The sequence below is a fragment of the Chiloscyllium plagiosum genome, chromosome 41 (assembly GCF_004010195.1).
Source record: "Chiloscyllium plagiosum isolate BGI_BamShark_2017 chromosome 41, ASM401019v2, whole genome shotgun sequence".
NCBI lineage: Eukaryota > Metazoa > Chordata > Chondrichthyes > Orectolobiformes > Hemiscylliidae > Chiloscyllium > Chiloscyllium plagiosum.
The window spans coordinates 13,525,774-13,543,631 of NC_057750.1; the positions used below are offsets into that span (position 1 = coordinate 13,525,774).

The 17,858-nt window shown below is 49.6% G+C and overlaps 1 protein-coding gene across 2 annotated transcripts in view; it reads left to right on the plus strand.

The window, feature by feature from the left end:
* Positions 1 to 354: 354 nt before the first annotated feature.
* LOC122542875 (protein FAM98A-like) overlaps positions 355 to 17,858 on the plus strand; it is a 21,885-nt gene continuing 4,381 nt past the window's right edge. The window contains exons 1-6 of one of the 2 annotated variants that reach the window (XM_043680985.1): positions 355 to 488; positions 1,601 to 1,749; positions 5,121 to 5,255; positions 8,680 to 8,882; positions 10,220 to 10,300; positions 10,895 to 11,011. In XM_043680985.1, coding sequence (XP_043536920.1) covers positions 412 to 488; positions 1,601 to 1,749; positions 5,121 to 5,255; positions 8,680 to 8,882; positions 10,220 to 10,300; positions 10,895 to 11,011 — 762 coding nt within the window. In that variant the 5' untranslated portion in view covers positions 355 to 411. The remainder of the gene's footprint in view (positions 489 to 1,600; positions 1,750 to 5,120; positions 5,256 to 8,679; positions 8,883 to 10,219; positions 10,301 to 10,894; positions 11,012 to 17,858) is intronic. The other variant, XM_043680986.1, reaches the window with a different exon arrangement.

The following is a 17,858-nucleotide window of genomic DNA, read 5'->3' on the forward strand; positions in this document are numbered from 1 at the left end:
GACAGAGAGAGAATGGAGACTGTGACAGAGACAGAGGGGGACACACAGATGGAGAGAGTGGGGGACACAGACACGGAGAGAGAGAGAATAGAGACAGAGACGGAGGGAGAGACACAGAGGGAGGGAGTGAGGGACAGAGAGAGAATGGAGACTGTGACAGAGACAGAGGGGGACACACAGATGGAGAGAGTGGGGGACACAGACACGGAGAGAGAGAGAATAGAGACAGAGACGGCTCCCTCACACTAGAGGGAGGGAGTGAGGGACAGAGAGAGAATGGAGACTGTGACAGAGACAGAGGGGGACACACAGATGGAGAGAGTGGGGGACACAGAGAGAGAGAGAATAGAGACAGAGGGGGACACAGAGAGAGAGAGAATAGAGACAGAGGGAGACACAGACAGAGAGAGAATGGAGTCAGAGACCGAGAGGGACGCACAGTGTGTGTGGATGGAAGGGGATGTGGTGCAGACACTCAGAGCCTTGGGGTAAGTCAGAGAGTCGTAGAACCATTCAGCATGGAAACAGACCCTTCGGTCCAACCTGTCCATGCCAATCAGATATCCTAAATTAATCTAGTCCCACCTGCCAGCACCCGGCCCATATCCCTCCAAACCCTTCCTATTCATATACCCATCCAGATGCCTTTTAAATGCTGTAATTGTAGCAGCCTCAATCACTTCCTCTGGCAGTTCTTTCCATACACACACCACCCTCTCTTTAAAAAAATTACCCCATAGGTCCCTTTTAAATCTTTCCCCTCTCGCCTTAAACTCTAGTTCGGGACTCCCCTCCCCTGGGGAAAAGACTTTGGCGATTCACCCTTTCCGTGCCCCTCGTGATTTTATAAACTTCTCTAATGTCACCCCTCAGCCTCCGACGCTCCAGGGATAAAAGCCCCGGCCTGTTCGGCCTCCCGTGAAAACTCAAAGCCTCCAGAAAGGCACAGTTGGCAAGAGCTTTTGACCTGAAACAGAAAGTGCTGGACCAAAAGTTTTAAGAAGTACCACAGATGCTGGAAATCTGAGACCTGAAGGTGCTGGGGAAGCTCAGCAGATCCGGCAGCATGTAAGCTTCGAACAGTCCAGGCCATTCGGCCCACTGTGTCTGTGCTGACCGTAATGCCATTCCAAACTAATCCTATCTTCCTGCACATGAAGCATTCACTCTGTGTCCTCTCTCCTCAGAGGCTGCAGATCTGAGTTTCTCCAGCATTCTCTCTATTTCACTTTGTTAGAGACCCTCTGGCAGGGGATACGATCTGTTGCAATTATTTTCAGCTAAGTCTGAGTGAAGTTGCCTTTGCACGTACTCCCCGTGTCTGCGTGGGTGTTCCTCCGGGTGCTCCAGTTTTCTGCCACAGTCCAAAGATGAGGTGGAAAGGCCATGGTGTCCAGGGATGTGCAGGTTGGGCGGGTTAGCCATGGGACGTGCAGGGTTACAGGGTAAGAGGCTGGGCTCGGGTGGGATGTCCTTTGGAGGGTCGGTGTGGACTCGAAGGGCCGAGTGGTCTCTTCCGGCACCTTAGGGGTTGTGTGATCGGTGAGGAGTATCGCTGGTCACGTTCTCAAGTCTCTGTTTCCCGCCCTGTGCATTTCAGGTCCCCCGGGCCTCTGGTCGAAGAGGGCATGCTTTGCCAGGCAGCGAGCGAGGGTCCATGCTCCCTCCACTTTACCGCCTTGTGTTCCTGGCTGGCGTCTGAGCTGAAGTCCATAAGCCCTCTGGAGGAATGCATCACCCCGACGACGGGTGAGCGAGCGCGGGGTCCTCTTTATTTGGGAACAAGAGGAAGGAAAGGCCTCCTGGCTGTCGGGTTGTCCGTAAAAAAATCACAGCAAGGTTCCTTCAGGCCATCTCCTAATTGTCCCCCCCATCCCCTCCATCACAGAATCGTTACAGTGCAGGCCATTCGGCCCATCGTGCCTGGCTCTATTACCCAGAGTGCCACACTCCTGCCCTTTCAACACACACCATCTCTGTTCAAATAATCATCCAATGCTGTCTTGATAGTTGCTGAAAATGTGTTGCTGGAAAAGCGCAGCAGGTCAGGCAGCATCCAGGGAACAGGAGAATCGACGTTTCGGGCATAAGCCCTTCTTCAGGAGAAGAAGGGCTTATGCCTGAAACATCGATTCTCCTGTTCCCTGGATGCTGCCAGACCTGCTGCGCTTTTCCAGCAACACATTTTCAGCTCTGATCTCCAGCATCTGCAGACCTCACTTTCTCCTGTTTTGATAGTTGCCAATCCCTGCCCGGATTAAAATTCTAGCAGTCAGGGATGTCTGCAATCTGGAGAAAAAAAAACTATTAAATCTGGAATTGATGGGTATTGGGGTGGGGGGGCGAACTCTTTGCTGACTAGAGCCATATGTGACACACAGGAAGATGGTCGTGGTTGTTGGAGGTCAGTCATCTCAGCTCCAGGACATCTCTGCAGGAGCCCCTCAGGGTAGTGTCCTAGGCCCCAACCATCTTCAGCTGCTTCATCAATGACCCTCCAGAAGTGAGGATATTTGCCGATGATTACACAATGTTCAGCACCCTCCCTGACCCCTCAGATACTGCAGCAGTCCGTGTTCAAATGCACCAAGATCTGGACAATATCCAGGCTTGAGTGGAGAGTGTGGTGCTGGAAAAGCACAGCAGGTCAGGCAGCACCCGAGGAGCAGGAGAATCGACGTTTCGGGCAAAAGCCCTTGATCAGGAATGAGGTTTGTGGGCCGGGGCTGAGAGATAAATGAGAGGGGATGAAGGTGATAGGTCAGAGGGGGGCAGTGATGGACGGGTCCGGAGGGGGGTGCCGAGTTGGAGGCTTGGGACTGGGATAATGTGGGGGGGAAGGGAAATGTGGATATCCAGACTTGGAGTGACAAGTAGATGCCACATAAATGCCAGGCTATGAATCACCAATCACAGGCGATCTAATCACCGCTCCTTGACAATCACTGAATTCCCCTACTATCAACATCCTGAGGGTTACCATTGACCAGAAGCTGACCTGGACTTGCCAAATAAATACTATGGTTACATGAGCAGGTCAGAGGCTAGGTATACTGCAGCGAGGAACTCACCCCCTGACTCCCCCAAGCCTGTCCACCATCTACAAGGCCCAAGTCAGGAGTGTGAGGGAATACTCCCCACTTGCCCCTGGATGGGGGCAGCTCCAACAACACTCAAAAAGCTCGACACTATCCAGGACAAAGCAACCCCCGCTTGATTGGCACCACACCCACAAACGTCCCCTCTCCTTCCTGGTGCAGACAGTTTTTCTCTGACTCTAAACTGCCTGTGAAGGTGTGCCTCAGAATATTTCACTGTGTTTTGGGAAAGAGATACTGACGGTGGAATCGCTATCCAGAGGCCCCAGGCTTAAGTTCTGAGGTTCAAATCCCACCAGGGCATCCAAATTCAAGAAACAAACCTGACATTGAAAGGAAGTTATACTGATGGTGATCAGAACAACCAATTGTTGTAAAAACCCCATCTGGCCCTTCAGGGAAGGAAATCTGCCATCCTTACCTGGTCTGGCTTACATAGGGCCTAAATACGCCACTAGATGATTATTCAAATAGAAGCGTTTCAGGTTATGAGGAGAAATCAGGGGAGTTGCACTAAGTCAGTATGCTCATTTAACCAGCTGATGGGCTGAATGGCCTCTTGCTACCCAGCAACTCTGCTCCCATTCTGTCATGTGACTCTAGACCCACAGTGACTCTTAACTGCCCCCTGAAATGACCCAAGTGGAACACACTGGCTGAAGGGGTGGGCAGCATGTACTGGTTGTACCAATGGGTGCCCACATCCTGCAGGGGCTGTACAGAGACAACTATGGGAATGCAATTTGTTGTTGTGATACAGGCCTCAGTCAGGCCTCTCGTGATGGGATCTGGGGACTCCGGCTCCCCACTCCCCTGAGAGACCGCTCCCCAACGCCATACATCCCACCCTCAGGACATTTGCTGCAGATTACAGTGTGTGTGTGTGGGGGGTGGGGGGGGGGGGAAGGGCAGTTTTAGGGGTGGGGAGAGAGTGAAGGGGAGAATCTGGGGACTCCGGCTCCCCACCCCCCTGAGAGACCGCTCCCCAAGGCCATACATCCCACCCTCAGGACATTTGTTGCAGATTACAGTGTGTGTGTGTGGGGGGTGGGGGAAGTGCAGTTTTGGGGGTGGGGAGAGAGTGAAGGGGAGATGCCAGCCAGGCGCACTCGCTACCCGTGCAGCCTGATGCCCCTACCAGTGGCATTCTGTGGCACTGCCCTGATGGTCTCACATGTAACATACGTGGCCTGGTGCCCCTGAAATGTGTTAGAAAGTGGTTGACCCAGTGGAGTGCTGTCTCTTCTCTCCCCCACTGCCCCTTAACCCCTCCCCAGTGCCCCCGCCCCCCCGAGTAATGCAGTCAGCTGGTCGGTGAGGGTGGAGGTCACGAAAGGCTGATGGATGCCCAGCGGCAGTGCCATACAATCGCGTGGCGATGGCATTGGGGCGTGCCAGCGCCGTCACGTGTGAATGTGCCAGTGGTGATTCTGCCCGTACCGAAGGACAGCGCTGCACCCGTGGTGGGGGGGGGGAGGGGGGCTCTCCAATGCCCCTTCAGGGTAACCCAGGGCGGTTAATGACAATTCCGTCTGGGGAATCATTCAGCAGTCGGAGCTCTGGAGTAACGCAGGGAGGCTCGGTGAAGGGAGTGGAGCTGAACACGTCAGTCAGTCAGTGCTTGCAGGACAATAACAACAGCACCAGACGGGCACTGACCTGTGGGATACGCTCCCTCTTTCCCCCCCCATCCCCCCACGGAACAAGAGGCTGGTCTCTGAAAGAAAAGTTGAAGCGATCCACAAGGAACATTAGTGTTGTTGGTGGGGGCAGGTGGAGGGGGCAGGTGGAAGACAGGTAAACACAATTGTGGGCCGCATTCTGATCAGGTTAAATAGCAGAGCCCGCTCGATGGGCTGAATGGCTGTTTCCCATTCCCTTATCTCACCCGCCGTCCCCTCTCCTTCCCCTCGCCTCACCCCAATTCGGTTGCTATGTGGCACGTGGCACAGGCAGTGTGGGTCGGCTGGCCTTTGGTGGATCCAATCCGACTTGCTCACAGGCTCTGTTTCCGCTCTGTAGGCCCTGAAGATTCGGAAACCTTCCAACTGGAAGCCAGCGGCTTGGTGAATGAGTTGCGCTGCCCCTATCCGTCACTCACCGCGGGCGATGTGACCTCCAGGCTGAACAACACAGAGAGCTGTCTCCAGCTGCTGTGTAAGTATCTGACGATGTGTTGGAGAGACAGGGTGTGAGGGGGAGAAGCTAGATCCCACTGTGTAATGGAGGTGGGGTACGTGTGGGATTGCCAGTGGTGGTGGTGGAGAGTGTCCACACTGCACTCATAGCACAGTACCCACCCTGGAGTTCATCGTGGACAGACACACTGAGGCCTCATCTGCCGAGCCTGAGGCCTAGTAACTAAAAGGAGCAATAACACGGATTAGCCAGCCATTCCAGAGCTAGCTCCTGAACCAAACTCTTCCATTTCCCTTCTCTCCCAATTCACAGGTGGTGGATCAGAAGGGTATAGACAGGGTGGATAGACATAAGCTTTCTCCCAGGGTGAGAGATTCCATAATGAGAGGTCATGCATTCAAGGTGAGAGGTAAAAAGTTTAAGGGGGATACACGCGGCAAGTACTTCACACAGAGGGTGGTAAGTGCCTGGAACACGTTGCCAGAAGAGGTGGTAGAGGCAGGTACGGGAGATTCATTTAAGATGCGTCTGGACAGATGCCTGAGTAGGTGGGGAGCAGAGGGATACAGATGCTTAGGAATTGGGCGACAGGTTTGGACAGTGAATTTGGATCGGCTCAGGCTTGGAGGGGCTGTTCCTGGGCTGTAAATTTTCTTTGTTTTTTGTAGTGGTTTTCCGTGCTGTGATTTTCTACAGTATGGGGTGACGGAGGAACAGAACTATCACGTTATAACAGAACAACCTATGTGGTGTTCAGAGTTAGATCCAATACTCCAGCTGAGGCCACAGACATCTACTCCCTCCACCACCGCAATTGTCTCGGGACCGTGGGGAGACCACACCCTGGGGTATTGTGGTCAGTTTTGGTCCCCTTATCTGAAGGAGGATGTTCTGGTGATGGAGGGAGTCCAGCGACGGAGGGTCACCAGACTGATCCCTCGGACGGCAGCACTGAGGAGAGTTTGAGTCAGTTAGGACTGTACACACTGGAGTTTGGAAGAATGAGGGGGATTCTCAGAGAAACCTGTGAAATTCTAACAGGTTAGGTGCAGGAAGGACGTTCCCAATGGGGCCACAGTCGAAGGGTACATGGTCATTCGTTTAGGACTGAGATGAAGAGATACGATATTGAGTTCAGAGACAGTGCGTTCCTGTTATTTAAAGAGCAAAGCTGGTAGGTGGAGGGAATGCTGGATGACTGGAGAAACTGAGGTACTGGTTAGGAAAAGGAAGGAGGTGTACCTCAGCTATAGACAGCTGGGGTTGGGTGAATCCCTCGGAGTACGACGGCAGCAGGAGAATACTCTGGGAAATCAGAGGGACAAAAATAGGACATGAGATAGCTTTGGGAAATAGGATTTAAGGAGAATCCAAAGAGATTCCACAAATACATTCAGGGCAAAAAAGGTAACTAGGGAGAGAATAGGGCCCCTTAAAGATCAATGACGGAGCCACAGGAGATGGGTGAGAAACGAAATGAATATTTCACCTCAATATTTACCGGGGAGAAGGGCTTGGAAGCTCGGAAGCTTGGGGGAAATAAATAGCAATGTCTTGAAAAGTGTCCATGTTACAGAGGAGGAGGTGCTGGAGGTCTTAAAATGCATAAAGGTGGATAAATTCCTGGGACCTGGCCAGGTATTTCCCAGAACTTTGTGGGAAACTAGGAAGTGATTGCTGGGCCCCTTGCTGAGATATTTGCATCATGGATAGTTACAGGTGAGGTGCCGGAAGACCGGAAGTTGGCTCGCGTGATGTCATTATTTAAGAAGGATGGTAAGGACAAGCCAGGGAATTATAGACCAGTGAGCCTGATGTCGGTGGTGGGCAAGTTGTTGTAGGGAATCCTGAGGGGACGAGATTTATATGTATTTGGAAAGGCAAGGACTGATTAGGGATAGTCAGCATGACTTTGTGCATGGAAAATCGTGTTTCACGAGTTTGATAGAGTTTTTTGAAGAAGTAACAAAGAAGATTGATGAGGGCAGAGCAGTAGATGTTGTCTATTTGGGCTTCAGCAAGGTATTTGACAAGGTTCTGCATGGCAGACTGGTTAGTGAGGTTAGACCACATGGGATCCGGGGACGCTAGTCAATTGAATACAAAATTGGCTTAAAGGTAGAAGACAGAGGGTGGTGGTGGAGGGTTGTTTTTCAGACTGGAGGCCTGTGACCAGTGGAGTGCCGCAAGGAGTCCACTGCTTTTCATCATTTATATAAATGATTTCGATGTGAACATAGAAGGGACAGTTAGTAAGTTTGCAGATGACACCAAAATTGGAGGTGTAGTGGACCGTGAAAAAGGTTACCTCAGAGTACAACAGGATCTGGACCAGATGGGTCAATAGGCTGCGAAGTGGCAGATGGAGTTTAATTTAGATAAATGTGAGGTGCTGCACTTTGGAAAGGCAAATCAGAGAGGGACTTTATACACTTAATGGTAAGGTCCTAGGGAATGTTGCTGAACAAAGAGACCTTGGAGTGCAGGTTCATAGCTCCTTGAAAGTAGAATTACAAGTAGATAGGATAGTGAAGAAGGCGTTTGGTATACTTTCCTTTATTGGCCAGAGCATTGAGTACAGGAGTTGGGTCATTATGTTATGGCTGTACAGGACATTGGTTAGGCCAATTCTTGAGTTCAATTCTAGCCTCCTTGTGTTCAGAAAGATGCTAATCCTCAAAGGGTTCAGATAAGGTTTACAAAGATGTTGCCAGGGATGGAGGGATAGGTTGAACAGACTGGGGCTGTTTTCCCTGGAGTGTCGGAGGCTGAGGAGTGAGCTTAACAAGGTTTATAAAATCGTGAGGGGCATGGATAGGATAAATAGACCAAGTCTTTTCCCTGGGGTGGGGGAGTCCAGAACCAGAGGGCACAGGTTTAAGGTGAGAAGGGAAAGATTTAAAAGGGACCTAAGGGGCAACGTTTTCACGCAGAGGATGGTACGTGTATGGAATAAGTTGCCGGAGGAAGTGGTGGAGGCTGGTACAATTTTAGCATTTAAAAGACGTCAGGATGGTTATATGAATGAGAAGTGTTCAGAGGGATATGGGCCAAGTGCTGGCAAATGAGACTAGATTAATCTATGATATCTGGTTGGCATGGACGAGTTGGACCGAAGGGTTTGATTCTGTGGGTGTTTAACTCTATAAATGTCCCCACCCAGAGATTGGGGAAGCCTGTAGAACTCTCTGCCACAGAAAATGGTTCAGACCAAAACATTGAACGTTTTCAAGAAGGAGTTAGATAGAGCTCTTCGGGATAAAGGAATCAAAGGGGACCGGGAGAAAGTGGGAACAGGGGACTGAGCTGGATGCTGAGCCCAGATCGTAGGGTAGGGTGGGGCAGGCCCGAAGAGCTGAACGGCCTCCTTGGTGCTCTAGTTACCTCTGTTCCTGTGCCACTGGGCGCCAGTTGATGTCTGTCACTTTGACTTTGGTTTCAGTGTTCCTGGGCTCGGAGCTCCTGGCAGCTAGAATCTTACACGCCAGGAAGCCCTTGGCGCAGTGCCAGGTACCGAGGGACGCTGGCGATGGTGATGACAACGAGATCCTCAAAGAACTGCAGCCTCTGTGCCAGACGCTGGGTATGGCTGAACCCACCCGAGACACCCCTGTGCCCCAACTCTTTAGAGACCTGGAAACTAAAGTAAGGAGCCTGGAGACATTGGTGGGGGGAGGGTATGTCGGAGGAGTTGTCTGAAGCCCCCTTGCGATTTAAAATGATATGAAACATCGAAACATTGCATTTGTGGTTGATTTCCTTGAAGGTTTCAGCTCTTGTTTATTTTTGTTTGCTGAGAGTTCAGTTTGTTTGTCAGACGACAGCACACTTGCCTTCACCAGTGAGAGCACTGAGTACAGGCGCTGGGCCATCGTGTTATAACTGGGCAAGACATTGGTGAGCGCTGCGTACAATTCTGGTCGCCCTGCTAGAGGAAGGATGTTGTCAATCCGGAAAGGGCGCAGTAAAGATTTCCAAGGACGTTAACGAGACCGAAAGGTTTGAGTTATAAGGAGAGGTTGGATATACTGGGACTCTCTTTCTCCCTGGAGCGCCAGGGGCTGAAGGATGACCTTATTGAGGTTTATAAAATCAAGGGCAGGGTGATGGATAGGGTGAATAGCCAAGGTCTTGGGGTGGGTGGGGGTGTCCAAAACTAGAGGGCATAGGTTTAAGGTGAGAGGGGAAAGATATAAAAGGGGCAACCTTTTCACACACAGGGTGGTGCGTGTATGGAATGAGCTGTAGAGGACGTGGAGGGGGCTGGTACAATTACAACATTTAAAAGACGTTTGGGCATGAATAGGAAGGGGGTGAGAGGGATGTGGGCCAAACACAGGTAAATGGGAACAGTAATGTTTAGGAAACCTGGTCAGCATGGACGGTTTAGGGCCGAAGGGTCTGTTTCTGTGCAGCTTTGAAAGTGTCCCGTGAATTGTTCAATTGGCTGTGTTTCCCTAAGGAGGTAGAGCCGAGCTTCACAGGACAGTGAGCAATGTAACCTGTGAGGGTGTCTTTAATATGAACTTGTCTGTGTGTGTAGACACAGACATGTGCAATGAGGAGGCATAGAAATGCATGCTGGGAAGGGGCCAACTCTGCACGTGTGCGATGAATGAATCCACCCTGTGTCTAACCCATTCATGGGCGGCACGGTGGCACAGTGGTTAGCACTGTTGCCTCACAGCGCCTGTAGACCCGGGTTCAGTTCCCGACTCAGGCGACTGACTGTGTGGAGTTTGCACGTTCTCCCCGTGTCTGCGTAGGTTTCCACCGGGTGCTCCAGTTTCCTCCCACAATCCAAAGGTGTGCAGGTCAGGTGAATTGGCCATGCTAAATTGCCCATAGTGTTAGGTAAGGGGTGAATGTAGGGGTATGGGTGGGTTGCGCTTCGGCGGGTCGGTGTGGACTTGTTGGGCCGAAGGGCCTGTTTCCACACTGTAAGTAATCTAATCTAACCCGTGTGAATATTTGTTTTCCAGCTCCGAGATGTCAGTGCCGGGTTGCCGGAGGGTGGAGTGGGAAAAGCCCTGCTGAGCAAGAGCCTGGGGCCGGAACAATGGGTACGGTGTCACCTCCCGCTGTCTCTCTGTAACCTTCGCAAAGAAAGATGGCCAACGCTGTCTGAGCTATTCCCCCCCCCCCCCCCCACCCCATCCCCTGCCCGTCCAGACCCTCTCCTGCACTGGGCAGTGTTACCCGGGTGGGAATTTCCTCATTCCCAGTCACCAACACCACTTCACGGGGTGGGGGATGAACACCAGCCGGCGTCCCCACGCCCCGCTCCTCCCGGGTAAGAGAGTGAGTCCATTCCCTTTGCTCCATTCCCGGCGATTCTTAGCTGAGTCTGAGTTGGGGGAGGGGCGGGGCATCTGGTGCCATTCGCCTGAGGGTTGTTGGTGCCCCTTGACCTGAGGTGCGCGGCAAGACAAGAATACTGCCCCCCTGGGGTGCCACTGAGTGCCCACCTTGGCCGGTTGCCAAGGTGGAAGTTGGGCATTGCCCGGTTTGAGTGGGGGCGGGGGGGGAAACAGGTAACCCTGTCCCACGTGCTCATCATGGCGACGTCCCACAGGTGGCAGCGATGCCCATCCCCTCCCGGTAGAATGAAGAGCGAAGAAAGATCCTCACTAACCCTGCCGTATTCCTTGCCACAGGAGAACCTGAAGGAGATCCATCAAGCGCTGAGTGTTGAGTACGTATGCCGTCGGCAGATGCTGGTCACTCGCCTGGACGTGACAGTGCAGTCGTTCCACTGGGCCGAGGGAGCGCAGGTTTGCAATCTCCTGAGCCACTCGCCTGTCGGCAATGCAGAGCAGCCCTTTCCTCCTTGCCCTTCCCATAACCTTGAGTCAGGAGCCTACGGCCCTTTGCGCCTGCTCTGCCCATACACTCAGGTCAGCTGAAGTGAATCCTCCAACCCACAATCCCAACCTTCCTGCTGGTCTCTCCCAAGCTAGGGATAGGAGCAGGCAGTTCGGGCCGTCAAACGTGCTCTGTCATTCCATATGATAGCGTCATACAACACAGAAACAGACCCTTCAGCCCAGCTGTGTCCATGCTAATCAGATTTCCTCAACTAAACCAGTCCCATTTCCTACATTTGGCCCACATCCCCTTCAACCCTCACACCTGTCCTAATTTCTTTTAAATGTTGTAACTGTACCTACATCTACCACTTCCTCTGGCAGCTCATTCCATACACGTACCACCCACTGCGTGAAAAAGTTGCCCCTTAGGTCTCTGTTATATCTTTCCCCTCTCACCCTAAACCTATGCCCTCTAGTTCTGGACTCCCCCACCCCAGGGAACAGACTTTGTCTATTTATCCTATCCATGCCCCTCATAATTTTATAAACATCAATAAAGTCACCCCTCAGCCTCTGACGCTCCAGGGAAAACAGCGCCAGCCTGTTCAGCCTCTCCCTGTAGCTCAAACCCTGGCAATATCCTTGTAAGTGCCTTCTGCACCCTCGGCTGCTCCTCTATCTCAATGCTAGTTTTGTGCTTTTTCTCCATAGCCCTTTTGATGTCTTTAAAATCTAAAAGCTTATCAGTCTCATTTTTATTTTGAATAGATTTAGTGACCCAACCTCCGCTGTCTCCTGTGGTAGAGATTTCCACAGGCTCACACCCCGCAAGAAATGGGGAGTTGATGGCCTAATGCTATTGTCACGGGACAGTTAATCCTGAGACCAAAGGGGCCTGGGTTCGAAACCGGCCACGGCAGATGGTGCAGTTTGAAAACTCCACAGAAAGAAAATCTGGAATTAACAGACTAATGCTGACCATTACCAATTGCTGGAAAAACCCAAACTAATATTCTTTAGGGAAGAAGTCTGCCATCCTTACCTGGACTGGCCTATGTGTAACTCCAGACCCACAGGTGACTTTTAACTACCCTCTGGGCAGTTAGGGATAGACAATAAATGTTGGCCAGTCCAGAGAGTGCTGCCTCGTGGGAATGAAGGGAATATAAATCTACTCCCCCTCTGCCTTGAAAGTGTTCCACTTAACGGACAGAGAGAGAGAGAGAGAGAGTGCAGAAAGTGTTCCACTAGAGAGAGAGAGAGAGAGAGAGTGCAGAAAGTGTTCCACTTAACGGAGAGAGAGTGCAGAAAGTGTTACATTTAACAGAGAGAGAGTGCAGGAAGTGTTCCATTTAACGGACAGAGAGAGTGCAGAAAGTGTTCCATTTAACAGAGAGAGAGAGAGAGTGCAGAAAGTGTTCCACTTAACGGAGAGAGAGTGCAGAAAGTGTTACATTTAACAGAGAGAGAGTGCAGGAAGTGTTCCATTTAACGGACAGAGAGAGTGCAGAAAGTGTTCCATTTAACAGAGAGAGAGAGAGAGTGCAGAAAGTGTTCCACTTAACGGAGAGAGAGTGCAGAAAGTGTTACATTTAACAGAGAGAGAGTGCAGGAAGTGTTCCATTTAACGGACAGAGAGAGTGCAGAAAGTGTTCCATTTAACAGAGAGAGAGAGAGAGTGCAGAAAGTGTTCCACTTAACGGAGAGAGAGTGCAGAAAGTGTTACATTTAACAGAGAGAGAGTGCAGGAAGTGTTCCATTTAACGGACAGAGAGAGTGCAGAAAGTGTTCCATTTAACAGAGAGAGAGAGAGAGTGCAGAAAGTGTTCCACTTAACGGAGAGAGAGTGCAGAAAGTGTTACATTTAACAGAGAGAGAGTGCAGAAAGTGTGCAGAAAGTGTTCCACTTAACAGAGAGAGAGAGTGCAGAAAGTGTTACACTTAACAGAGAGAGAGAGAGAGAGTGCAGAAAGTGTTACACTTAACAGAGAGAGAGAGAGAGAGTGCAGAAAGTGTTCCATTTAACGGAGAAAGAATGCAGAAAGTGTTCCATTTAACGGAGAAAGAGTGCAGAGAGTGTTCCACTTAACGGAGAGAGAGAGAGCAGAAAGTGTTCCACTTAACAGAGAGAGAGAGCAGAAAGTGTTCCATTTAACGGACAAAGAGTGCAGAGAGTGTTCCACTTAACAGAGAGAGAGAGAGAGTGCAGAAAGTGTTCCACTTAACGGAGAGAGAGAGAGAGAGAGAGTGCAGAAAGTGTTCCATTTAACGGAGAAAGAATGCAGAGAGTGTTCCACTTAACAGAGAGAGAGAGAGAGAGTGTAGAAAGTGTTCCACTTAACGGAGAGAGAGAGAGCAGAAAGTGTTCCACTTAACAGAGAGAGAGTGCAGAAAGTGTTCCACTTAACGGAGAGAGAGAGAGAGAGAGAGTGCAGAAAGTGTTCCATTTAACGGAGAAAGAGTGCAGAGAGTGTTTCACTTAACAGAGAGAGAGTGCAGAAAGTGTTCCACTTAACGGAGAGAGAGCAGAAAGTGTTCCATTTAACGGAGAAAGAGTGCAGAGAGTGTTCCACTTAACAGAGAGAGAGAGAGAGAGAGAGTGCAGAAAGTGTTCCACTTAACGGAGAGAGAGAGCAGAAAGTGTTCCACTTAACGGGGAGAGAGAGAGAGTGCAGAAAGTGTTCCATTTAACGGAGAAAGAGTGCAGAGAGTGTTCCACTTAACAGAGAGAGAGTGCAGAAAGTGTTCCACTTAATGGAGAGAGAGAGAGTGCAGAAAGTGTTCCACTTAACGGGGAGAGAGAGAGTGCAGATAGTGTTCCACTTAACGGGGAGAGAGAGTGCAGAAAGTGTTCCACTTAACGGAGAGAGAGAGAGTGCAGAAAGTGTTCCATTTAACGGAGAAAGAGTGCAGAGAGTGTTCCACTTAACAGAGAGAGAGTGCAGAAAGTGTTCCACTTAATGGAGAGAGAGAGAGTGCAGAAAGTGTTCCATTTAACGGAGAAAGAGTGCAGAGAGTGTTACACTTAACAGAGAGAGAGTGCAGAAAGTGTTCCACTTAACAGAGAGAGAGCGAGTGCAGAAAGTGTTCCATTTAACGGAGAGAGAGAGAGAGAGAGTGCAGAAAGTGTTCCATTTAATGGAGAGAGAGCGAGAGAGAGTGCAGAAAGTATTCCACTTAATGGACAGAGAGTGTGCAGAAAGTGTTCCATTTAACAGGGAGAGAGTGCAGAAAGTATTCCATTTAACGGAGAGAGAGAGTGCAGAAAGTATTCCACTTAATGGAGAGAGAGAGTGCAGAAAGTGTTCCACTTAACGGAGAGAGAGAGTGCAGAGAGTGTTCCACTTAACGGAGAGAGAGAGTGCAGAAAGTGTTCCACTTAACGGAGAGAGAGAGTGCAGAAAGTATTCCACTTAATGGAGAGAGAGAGTGCAGAAAGTATTCCATTTAACGGAGAGTGAGAGTGCAGAAAGTGTTCCACTTAACGGAGAGAGAGAGTGCAGAAAGTGTTACAATTAACGGAGAGAGACAGAATAAGAGTGCAGAACGTATTCCATTTAACGGAGAGAGAGAGAGTGCAGAAATTGTTCCACTTAACAGAGAGAGAGTGCAGAAAGTGTTCCACTGAACGGAGAGAGAGAGCAGAAAGTGTTCCACTTAACGGAGAGAGAGAGTGCAGAAAGTATTCCATTTAACAGAGAGAGAGCAGAAAGTGTTTCACTTAACGGAGGGAGGGAGAGAGTGCAGAAAGTATTCCACTTAATGGGGAGAGAGAGTGCAGAAAGTGTTCCACTTAACGAGGAGAGAGAGTGCAGAAAGTGTTCCACTTAACGGGGAGAGAGAGTGCAGAAAGTATTCCACTTAACGAGGAGAGAGAGTGCAGAAAGTGTACCACTTAATGGAGAGAGAGAGTACAGGAAGTGTTCCACTTAACTGAGAGAGAGTACAGAAAGTGTTCCATTTAACGGGGAGAGAGAGTGCAGAAAGTGTTGCATTTAATAGAGAGAGAGAGAGTGTGCAGAAAGTGTTCCACTTAATGGAGAGAGAGTGCAGAAAGTATTCCATTTAACGGAGAGAGAGAGTACAGAAAGTGTTCCACTTAACGGAGAGAGACAGTGCAGAAAGTATTCCATTTAACGGAGAGAGAGAGTACAGGAAGTGTTCCATTTAACAGAGAGAGAGTGTGCAGAAAGTGTACCACTTAACGGAGAGAGAGAGAGAGAGAGTGCAGAAAGTGTTCCACTTAATGGGGAGAGAGAGTGCAGAAAGTGTTCCACTTAACGAGGAGAGAGAGAGTGCAGAAAGTGTTCCACTTAACGGGGAGCGAGAGTACAGAAAGTGTTCCACTTAACAGAGAGAGAGTGCAGAAAGTATTCCACTTAATGGAGAGAGAGAGAGAGAGTGCAGAAAGTATTCCACTTAATGGAGAGAGAGTGAGAGAGTGCAGAAAGTGTTCCACTTAACGAGGAGAGAGAGTGCAGAAAATGTTCCACTTAATGGAGAGAGAGAGAGTGCAGAAAGTATTCCACTTAATGGAGAGAGAGAGAGAGAAAGAGAGAGAGAGTGCAGAAAGTATTCCACTTAATGGAAAGAGAGAGAGAGAGTGCAGAAAGTGTTCCACTTAACGGGGAGAGAGAGAGTGCAGAAAGTGTTCCACTTAACGGGGAGAGAGAGTACAGATAGTGTTCCACTTAATGGAGAGAGAGAGAGAGAGTGTAGAAAGTATTCTATTAACGGAGAGAGAGAGTGCAGATAGTGTTCCACTTAACGGGGAGAGAGAGTGCAGAACGTATTCCATTTAACAGAGAGAGAGAGCAGAAAGTGTTCCACTTAACGGGGAGAGAGAGTACAGAAAGTGTTCCACTTAATGGAGAGAGAGAGAGAGTGCAGAAAGTGTTCCACTTAACGGGGAGAGAGAGTGCAGAACGTATTATTTAACAGAGAGAGAGAGCAGAAAGTGTTTCACTTAACGGAGGGAGGGAGAGAGTGCTGAAAGTATTCCACTTAACGGGCAGAGAGAGTGCAGAAAGTGTTCCACTTAACGGAGAGAGAGAGAGAGAGAGAGAGTGCAGAAAGTGTTCCACTTAACGGGGAGAGAGAGTACAGAAAGTGTTCCACTTAATGGAGAGAGAGAGAGAGTGCAGATAGTGTTCCACTTAACGGGGAGAGAGAGTGCAGAAAGTATTCCATTTAACAGAGAGAGAGAGAGAGCAGAAAGTGTTTCACTTAACGGAGGGAGGGAGAGAATGCAGAAAGTGTTCCACTTAACGGGGAGAGAGAGTGCAGAACGTATTCCATTTAACAGAGAGAGAGCAGAAAGTGTTTCACTTAACGGAGGGAGGGAGAGAGTGCTGAAAGTATTCCACTTAACGGGCAGAGAAAGTGCAGAAAGTGTTCCACTTAACGGAGGGAGAGAGAGAGTGCTGAAAGTATTCCACTTAACGGAGAGAGAGAGTGCAGAAAGTGTTCCATTTAACGGAGAGAGGGAGTGCAGAAAGTGTTCCACTTAACGGAGAGAGAGTGCCGAAAGGGTTCCACTTAACGGAGAGAGAGTGCAGAAAGTGTTCCACTTAACGGAGAGAGAGAGTGCAGAAAGTGTTCCACTTAACGGAGCGAGAGAGAGAGAGAGTGCAGAAAGTGTTCCACTTAACGGAGAGAGTGCACAGAGTATTCCCCTTAACGGAGAGAGAGAGTGCAGAAAGTGTTCCACTTAACGGAGAGAGTGTGTGCAGAAAGTGTTGCATTTAATGGAGAGAGAGAGTGCAGAAAGTGTTCCACTTAACGGAGAGAGAGAGTGCAGAAAGTATTCCCCTTAACGGAGAGAGAATGCAGAAAGTGTTCCACTTAACGGAGAGAGAGAGAGAGTGCAGAAAGTATTCCACTTAATGGAGATAGAGAGAGAGAGAGCAGAAAGTGTTTCACTTAACGGGGAGAGAGAGTGCAGAAAGTATTCCATTTAACCGGGAGAGAGAGTGCAGAAAGTGTTCCACTTACGGGAGAGAGAGTGTGTAGAAAGTGTTCCATTTAACGGAGAGCGAGTGCACAGAGTATTCCACTTAATGGAGAGAGAGAGAGAGTGCAGAAAGTGTTCCATTTAATGGATAGAGAGCGAGAGAGAGTGCAGCAAGTGTTCCACTTAATGGGGAGCGAGAGTGCAGAAAGTATTCCACTTAATGGAGAGAGAGTGCAGAAAGTGTTCCACTTAACGGAGAGAGAGAGTGCAGAAAGTGTTCCACTTAACGGAGAGAGAGAGTGCAGAAAGTGTTCCATTTAACAGAGAGAGTGTGCCCAGATTATTCCCCTTAATAGAGAGAGAGAGAGAGAGTGCAGAAAGTGTTTCACTTAACGGGGAGAGAGAGAGAGAGAGAGCGTGCAGAAAGTGTTCCATTTAACGGAAAGAAAGTGCACAGAGTATTCCACTTAACGGAAAGAGAGAGTGCAGAAAGTTTTCCATTTAACGGAGAGAGAGAATGCAGAAAGTGTTCCGTTTAATGGAGAGAGAGAGAGTGCAGAAAGTGTTCCACTTAACGGAGAGAGAGAGAGAGAGAGAGAGTGCAGAAAGTGTTCCATTTAACGGAGAGAGAGTGCACAGACTATTCCACTTAACGGAAAGAGAGAGTGCAGAAAGTGTTCCATTTAACGGAGAGAGAGAATGCAGAAAGTGTTCCGTTTAATGGAGAGAGAGAGTGCAGAAAGTGTTCCGTTTAATGGAGAGAGAGAGTGCAGAAAGTGTCCATTTAACGGAGAGAGAGAGAGAGTGCAGAAAGTGTTCCACTTAACGGAGAGAGAGCGAGAGAGTGCAGAAAGTGTT